This window comes from Sinocyclocheilus anshuiensis, unplaced genomic scaffold (genome assembly GCF_001515605.1).
Source record: "Sinocyclocheilus anshuiensis isolate Anshui unplaced genomic scaffold, SAMN03320099.WGS_v1.1 scaffold544, whole genome shotgun sequence".
Classification (NCBI taxonomy): Eukaryota; Metazoa; Chordata; class Actinopteri; order Cypriniformes; family Cyprinidae; genus Sinocyclocheilus; species Sinocyclocheilus anshuiensis.
In genome coordinates, this window is record NW_015555763.1 from 115,101 (window position 1) to 124,378 (window position 9,278).

General features: G+C 37.2%; 1 protein-coding gene across 1 annotated transcript in view; it reads right to left on the bottom strand.

Annotated features, from left to right (window-relative positions):
• Positions 1-9,278, bottom strand: part of LOC107674097 (estrogen-related receptor gamma) — a 30,341-nt gene that overhangs the window by 19,140 nt on the left and 1,923 nt on the right. The window contains exon 2 of the mRNA XM_016467979.1: positions 8,403-8,564. Within this exon, the coding sequence (XP_016323465.1) occupies positions 8,403-8,511 (109 nt within the window). The 5' untranslated portion in view covers positions 8,512-8,564. The remainder of the gene's footprint in view (positions 1-8,402; positions 8,565-9,278) is intronic.

The window sequence follows — 9,278 nt, forward strand, 5'->3', positions numbered from 1 at the left end:
TATACACATACATGCATAGGTTTTTAAAATTATTTTTATTTATTTTCCTAGTCAAATATCACAATCAATTTTAGAAGCTGTTACCACGCTATAAGCAACTGTTTTTATGAGCGTTAGAAGCAGTCTAACAACAGATCTGTCATCATTTACTCACTGTCATGTTGCCCAAAACATTTGCACCATATTTATATATCTTTAGAGTGGCGGTGAAGATTATCAGTGACTAGTGACTTACATATCATCTGTTCCTCACACAAAGCTGTCATTTACCTTGGAATATATCATACAGAAAACTTATATAGTGTTATCGGCTTTGATATGGTCACTATGACATAATCTGCTTAAAGGTGGGGTATGTATTTTTTCAAAAACGCTTTAGAAAACTGTGCACCGGACACGACAGTTGTCGCGCCGCGCCACAACAGCTAGTCTTTCTACACTGGACGCGATAAAAAAAAAATCATTTGAAATTTGTGTCAATACGTCATAAATAGAACGCAGCAGCAGTTTTCTGTCGGGGATTTGTCGTGTCGCGCCGCGCCTCATCCAGTGTAGACAGCATCACTGATTATAATGAGTTCTATATTTTTATTTTGACGCGCCGCTCGCGTCCGGTGTAGACACGGTGTAACATTGGTTTTGCTTTGTTTCACAGAACTAATCGTTGCCTGGGTTGCGTATGTATGTGTGGGGCGGAGCTATCAAAATAGGGGCGAGACCCTTTTGGGGTAGGGGCGTGTTTGTTTTGGTGATTTCAAATGTCAACATTGGCTACCAGAAATTACTTACCCCACCTTTAAAGATTCTTCAAAATTCCTGCTTTTGTCAAAAAATAACTTAATTAATTTTCCTTTCTGCATGAACACTAAAGTGTTAATTTAGGCCTAGTCCTAAACTACAAAATTACCATAGTAAATGATTTACCAATATCTTTTCACAATAAGTCACTGTCCTCAGACTAATTAGACTTTATGTAACAAATACTCTCAAATATAGGTTTAGAAGACAAAAACACATACCAAAAATATGCAGTGAGAAATCAGCATATAGAAAAAGAAATGGGTAGTCCACATATTGACATGCACAGAAAGGACAAATCCATGTGTAATGGGGTAAAAGTAGAGTCAGGCATCATTCAGACACCTGAGTCAATATGTCACAGATTGTAGGCGGCACATTAGTATGAAGATGTGGAACTCATCCAGTATTCTGTGCTGTGGTCATTGTAGACTGTGAACTGACATGGACTTTACCTTAAAGACATGCCACAAACAAAACCTTGAGAAGAAAACTACTCATTTCTACCAACTACCATCCTGTTTTGTCTATAATAACCAATTTACAGATTTATATCACTTCAAAATAATAATGAGAGACGCAATTGAAGTGAGCTTATATGATAATGACCTTTGAACTATGCTAAAACACGAATATAAAATGCATCTCTTTGACACACATTTCTACGATCCTTTGCTCTGTCTGTACAGCCTTTTTCTCTGAGTGTCAGACTTAATTTAGTGTGTCTCACTTTGCTGAACGTATCAGGAGTGAAACCCCTGCTAAAAGTGAAAATTAGATTTGCTAAAAGGAGCTTAGGGCATCTATTAATCAATATTTGCAGTGTGTCAGGCTGAGGCCGGTGACAGACAAGGCCTCATTTAGAGATTGGTTGGAGTGGGGATATCGGGTGGGGGTAAGGGTGTCACCAATGGGTTTTCTCCTCTCATCCAGGGCAGGGAAGAGGAGGAGGGTCCCAAAAATCACATCTGGGAAAGCACTGGCAGGCTCGCCAGCATCAGCGAGGAGGAATAAGCGGGCTTACTCCAGTTTGCAGATAATTGTGTTTACATATGATTAGCTCTTCCTCCAGTGGGTTCACGGAGTTAATGAGACAAAACTAGCAAGCACGTTCAGTCAAAATGAGACTGGAGTGAGAAAGAGGGAGGGGATAAACTGAGAAAAAAGGCAGAAATTGACATGACTCTGCGTTTTCATGACACATCAAATGACTTTTGAATCTATAGTGCCACAGCAGTTGTGAGCTGGCATTATGAATTGAATGTGATGATATAGATGATACAGCAGACCACATACTGTGGAAAGATGTCAAATCAACACGTCTCTCTACTGTGGTTTCACTGAAAAAAAAAGCATGACAAGTGTAGAGTGATTCATGAACAAATGACTCTTATGAGTCAGTTCTTTTAATGATTCACACAACACACACATAAACTATGTTTGAAGCTATTAGTTAGAATCAGATTTTCTGTTTATTTTGCTGGTCAAAATAAAAATCATCTTAACATTTTTATGAAAAAAATAAATAAATAAATTAGGCCGACAATATGACTGGTGTCACATGATTTTACACTTTTTCCCCCAAAAGTATTTATAACTTTTAAATGCACCTTTAAACATTTGTGAAACGTAAATCATTATCATTACTAACAGGTTATGCATATGACAATATGTAGTTAAAGATACACATTTACATTTTAAAAAAATATAAATTCTATTTTAATTTCCATTTAAAAATATAAAAAAATATAAATTCTATTTTAATTTCCATTTAAAAATATTTAAAAAGCATTAAACCATGACATAAAAGATTTAAATATAAATAGTAATATATAATAAATGTATATATACATATTTCTATTTGGTGACATTTTATTGTTATGATCACTTAAATTTATTTTAAATAATTTAATGATTTATTGCTTTATTATTATAAGAAATAATAATAATAATAATATATTATACACATGCTCATATATACATATAGGCCTACATATATTAATAGGAAACACTGGTGTGAAATGTGCATTATTCCAGCACTGTATTACAACGTCAAGAGTGATCATAAGACCTCTATTTCTATTGTTTTTTTTTTCCATCCTGAAGATAAGGGGCTGGGAAAGGGCTCATGGAGAAAGCAAACCTATGCTTTCGATAAATCCCTCGCTCAGCTCCTGATTAAGACATCTCACCGGCTGCCCAACGACTGAGACAGGGCGAGAGTGAAATAAATAAAGCATAAAAACAAAAAAAACACACCTTGCATTCATGCCTGCAGCCTTGAGGCAGTTTGCCAGGGTAACTTTAATTGCTATTGTTTGTATCCAGAACAGGCCACTAAGCCTGTACACACAGGTCAGCCAATAATGATGACACCTCAATCACGTCTGCAGATTGCACTGAGTAAGCACCTCCTGGTTTTTTTTTTTCCCCTAACGAGGTTTCCGGGCGAATATACTAATCCCACGGCGCGTCTGTCCGGCTGAGCACGTAATCGTCTTATTATGCCCTGAGAAACCTTGCTGCGATATTTGAGTAGGAGTCGGGCTTCCATGACTCTCTCCTTCTACTGAACCTATTACAAATGCACTGGCCCTGACAATTGAAGGAGCGAGAGAGAGGCCTGGCCGAGGGAGAGAGGGACAGGAAAGTGTAGAGAGTGAGAGAGAGAAAAAAAGATGGAGGTGGGGGGAGGCAAAGGAATGAAGTGGAGTGTGGCAGTACCTCGGTATCTACATAAAAGAGATTAGAGTCGACAGGGTTCCATTTTACAGCTCAATCATATTGTGTTAGCACGCGCTTATCCGCGTGCCACTGAAAATTGAAAGGGAAATAAAGAAAGAGAGAAAGTCCCCGAGATAGGACCAAGAATGGAAGAAGCCCGAGCAATTTCAGCCGGCATAAAGGGCCTGTAATAGTGAGGGTCCTGTCATGCTAAAAAGCCAGTGCTGGTCCGTGCGCCGGCCATTCTTGTAGCCCGCTCGTCAAGTCAAGTGAGACCGCCCGCCATTGTGCGCTGCTGTGTTACGATAAGGCATGTCACAACCATATGACAGCACGTTTTCATTTATTTTTATAGCTCCTGGCCAGCGTGAGGTGACTCTAATTCTATTTGTAGATTTTTTTCTTTTTTCAGATTATTTACAGAAGTTTTTGTTCCTGCCCTTTTCCACTACAAACATTAGCTCTTTCCTCTCTCCCTGCACAGCTTAAACGCAAAAATAAAACTACTACCTCAATACAGCACAATTTTATTTTTTTAATTGCTCCTCTAATTTTATTTACAGGTTTATTTATTTATTTAGATTTTACCTTTGTTGATGGAGGTTTTTTTTTGTTCCCCGCTTTTTCCACTACAAATGTTTGCTCTTTCTTCTTTCCTTGCGCAGCTTAAATGCTAAAATAAATTTACTGCCTCAACACAGCACTTTTTTTTTTTTTACACTTCCTCTAATTCTATTCACAGTTTTTCCCATATTTTTCTTCATGTTTTGATTTTATTTAAAGAGTTTTTTTGTTCCCGCCTTTTTCTGCTATACAAATACATTTTAAATATATAATGTAATATTTCCACTACAAATGCTAAAATAAAATGACAGCCTGAATACATTACATATTCATTTGTTTTTGTTCTTCCTGGCTGATGTGAGGGGACTCTAATTCTATTTACAGATAAGTAAAGGTTTTTCATTCCCGCCTTTTTTCGCTTCAAACCTTTGCTCTTCCTCTCCTCCCATGCAGCTTAAATGCTAAAATAAAATTACAGCCTGAATACTTGAATCTCACAAATGAGATTTCTCACTCTAATCCACATTATGTCATTTTCTGCTTTTTTCCACCCTCGTATTGAGTTAATATCATATTTCCAAATCCTTGTGTCTCCCATAATGCCAGGCTTACAGGAACTGGCGACGCCGGGGTTTTGATCAGGCATCCTCCCTGGCAGTGTGTTTGTAAACCATATCGAATGTTTTCACGGCCTGTATGAGCATGTAAATGATCAGAGGAGGGAAAAGGGGCGAAGCCTCGGCACATTAAAAAAGCAATCAGAAAGGAGCGGCCGTGTCTGTGCCGCCGGCGGAGGGAGCTGCCGTCGAGGCGTCTTTAACTCCATTCCGCAAAACACAGACTGCTTCATTATCCGCCAGCTCTCTGCAGCGGCAGCTCCAGTAATACTGAGTGATGTTTAAATTAGTTTACAATTTGCCTGCTCCTCGCTTAGGACAGATCGTAAGCGAAGGCGCTCAGAAATGTCAGCAGCGCTCCTAACCACCGTAACAAATTGTTGCCCGTACGCTGCACACCTAATGACTTCAAATTAGCTTCTGTGCGAGAGGCTGACAGTTTGTTACGTCTGTTAGCAACATAGCCGCCATATCATGAGCCATAAATTGGTTTGGGCTCTCGGGGAGAATGGAGGCCTTCATCAATTTGATTAAAAAAAATTACTGTACCATAGAAACTGCAGAGACAAACTAGCTGGAAAAGAGAGAAATGCGCACATGGAGCTGTGGCAGAGCGGTTACGGGTGGTTAACAGGTCTTTCTGATTTTGAGAGGTTAAGGGGAAAAAAATCACTCTCAAATGAAAAAAATGTGTTGAGTAAGAAGAGAACTTTATACTGAATCTCTTTTCTTTGGAAATTTTCATTGGGATACAGTGGCAATCGGGAGCGCGAGGAGCAGGAGGAGATGAGAGCCACAGGAAAACCAGCTCCGGAGATGAGGGGGCTCCTTCCTCTTCAAACAGACTCAGAATTGCCTGCCGAGGTCTAATCATACAATCATCTCTCTTCTGCTGAGCAATCGTTCATAGAATGTGAACTCTGAGACTCTGTTTGCTTTCTGAGCAGACATGGCCTACGAATTGAACTAATACATGAACACGGTGCTGAAAAAAAAGCTATGAATGTGCAAATGCATACACACAGAGTGGCAGAAGTTCATATACAGCCTGAGACTTAAAAAAATAGCTTAAAAAATAAACGACTGGAAACAAATTCTGTTGCTCTTGTATATAGTGCACTGCACTGTGCTATACTGAGGGTTCAAAATTATTACTATTATTTTTTTTTCTTGCAATACCTGCTAACAATGAGTGAATTGTGAAACTGAATTAATATTTTGCACCACAACTTGTATTTTGGATAATTTTTTTATAAATATGTGTCACGATACATTCCTACACTGATTATTTAGCATAAAACGTTTTACAAGGAAACTTTCTTGTAACTGGCTTTACGAGTATAAATTCTTGAGCCTGAATAATGGCCACTACATTCATCACACTATACTGTAGTATATTATAAAATACAATAAATATAGTGCATATAAATATATACTACCATTCAAAAGTTTGGGAATAAACAAAAAAAAAAAGATGTTTTGAAAGAAGCATTTTATGCAACCAAGGGTGCATTTATTTGAGTAAAAACAGTAATATGATGAAATATTTTTTACAGCAATATTGTGAACTTTTTTTTTACATTTTAATACAATATACAATGTAATTTATTCTTGTGATGTAAATTTTCCAGTATTCAGTGCCACGTGTTTGTTCAGAAATCATTCTAATATGTTGATTTGCTGCTTAAGAAACATTTCTTATTATTATCAATGCTGAAAACAGTTTTGCTGCCTGATATTTTTGTGGAAACCTTGATACATTTTTCAGGAAGTATTAATAAATAAAAAGTTCAGAAAAACAGCATTTATTTGAAATAGCATTTTTTTTTTGGTAACATTATAAATGTTTTACTGTCAATTTTGATCAGTTAAATGCATCCTTACTGAATTATAGTATTGATTTCTTAAAAAAAATGTAAAATATACTGATCCCAAACTATTAAAGTATAATATAATAAAAGCATCACACAATGCTACACTACAGTATGTAGTCTGCTATACTATACTATGTATATAAATGTGCCACATTCCAGAAGCTCCAGTGGTGTGGCTTCCTGCACACAGGGAAAATCCCATTAAATCCACAGGGCAAGTCTGGGTCAATCTGGCATGGAGCAGCAGAAATAACCTCCCAATCCTGCATCTCGTGCCTGGCAGGAAATTGGCACTCTGATGAGCTTTAAGCCCATTTTATGGCTTGTGTGGCACTATTGCCTGGGGCCAGTATTAGCACAGTCATATCTACAGCACAAAGAAAACTACAACACAACTTCCTGTACAGCACATAAATGTTTCAACTTGTTTTGGTTAAAAGAGTGGGTTCCTTTCTTTAGTGAAAGTGGAGTAATAAATGTGAAACTGCTGTGAAAATACCACTATGTCTCTTCCTCTAAGTTAACCACTCTTACTATTGTCTGATTTGAGAGCTTTCTTTCTCTTTACCTCATTTTTGCTCTCGCTCCACAGTCAGTCACCTATGGGAAGCTCTTTTCAAACAGTGAGGGCTGAAGTGGGCAGCCACTCTCTGTGACCAGGGCCGTCTCAGATTAAATGCAAAAGAAGGGCTTTGTTAAGAAGATTACTGGAAACTCCTCATTCTGTCTTGTGGAGATGGGCAATAAGCAGCAGTAGAGAGAGAGGAGGGGGGACACTTGTCTCAATCTTGGTCAGTCATGCCATTATCGTTCATGGCTAATGTCAGGAATCCTTTCAGCAAGGCTGCTGGATGGCTGAAACAGCAGGAGAAAATGCCTCTCCTCCACTCCTGCGGATATTGCGCTATACTGAGGATTTAAGCTAAAACTAAACAAATTGATCCTTGTCTGCTGTCACACAGGGCGGAAAAATGCTGAGCTAAGGAATGTATCACTGGTGGCGAGGGTGAAGGCAAATGCCCTTGATTGACAAGGCACAGCTTTGTTTAGAGTTCAGGAGAGTGTTTGGCACTTGCTGAAAACAGCAATCACTCAAACGCACTTTACAGTTTTTGTTCAGAATTTGCACATACAGTGAAGCGCAGAAGTCTGACACTACACTGAAATTCTATAATTTAAAATGTAATTTAAACCTGAAAATAAATATAAAGCTTTAGGATAAATAAAACGTAAAACAATCAAACATTATAATAAACTATTATATAAAAAAATGCATAAAATATAATATAAATATAAATCAACACTTGTAAATGTATTTTATATTTCTACATACAAGAAAAATAAATAAGAACAATCAAATAAAAATGCAAAAAAGCACAAGATGCTCTTTGAATCACTCAAATCATGCAGGGGAAAAATGAATGGCAAACAAATAATAAAAAAAGCTCATTTTCAAACATTTCAATATTCAATTTTCAATTTCATGTTTTATTTAAACTGTAACTTGCTGTAATAATCATTTGTAATGAAAAAACATGCATTACATTTTTTTAAAAATGTAGAAATTAGTAGCATTCTCAGACCTGTGGGCTGCACTGTTTTATGGAGTTGCTTTTTTTATATAAATGACATAAATTTTCATGTTTAAACTGACATTTCTATTAGATATTTAATATCAAATTTGACTTTTTCAACCTGTGTACAATATCTGGTTTGCTCTTTTTCATCTAGACTGAACGTGTTCTGACCAGACCATCCAATCCACGGTTCACACTGAGAGTTTGCCTGTAGTTGTGTATAATTTTTATCTCTGGTCATGTCCTACCTGGGATATGCTTGGCCCAGCCAATGTTGACCACCAGTTCCCTGTCTGCCAGGTCGCAGAGCGTGGTCAGGGCTTTGATGTCGCTGTCGGGCACGGTGGGGTCAGGCATGGCGTAGATCTTCTCAGGCTCCGCCACCAGCAAGTGAGACACAATCTTGTTATCTGCAAGGCAGCCAAAGGGGACTGTATTTGAACACCGAGGGGAGAACAAAGAAACAGATTGGGATTATACCAGCAAGGTCATATAGTGTTTGGTTCAGTAGCAAAGAAAGAAATCAGATAACATGAAATATTAGCTGAGTTGTTTTCTTTGGACTGAGAGATGGTGTTTGTGGTACTGAAAATGCCATTTTTGTTATAGGAATGAACGACTGGTGTTTTTTATAATTAAAAATAAAAAATTTTTTGGTTACTTGTTTATTGGTTAGGAGATTTAATGGTGCAGACAGTGTTCGAACTATACCGTGGTCTTTGGGGGAGCCCACTTGTTTTTTTTTTATATATACGCTTACGCGTGCCTCAAAAGGGGCTTACAATTATTTACACTTGTAATTTAGCTGTTATGTATCTTTGTATGCACTACTTGCTTTATGCAAGCGCTATATAGGATAAATCACTATACAGGATTTACCGGTGCAGAGCAGTGGTTCTTAACCAGTTTTGATTTAAGACCCAGATTTATTTGCACATCGAAATGTACCAAAATAGTTTATCATAGAAAATTAATCTATATTTAAAAACAAATATTAACAATCTCTGTTTTTTTTTTTTCTAGCAATAAGGGAATTTTATGTTGGCCAGATGAAATTAAACCAAAATAATGGAGATTGAGTGGCTGGTGAATAATACAATTTAAAATAAAAAAAAAACAATAAA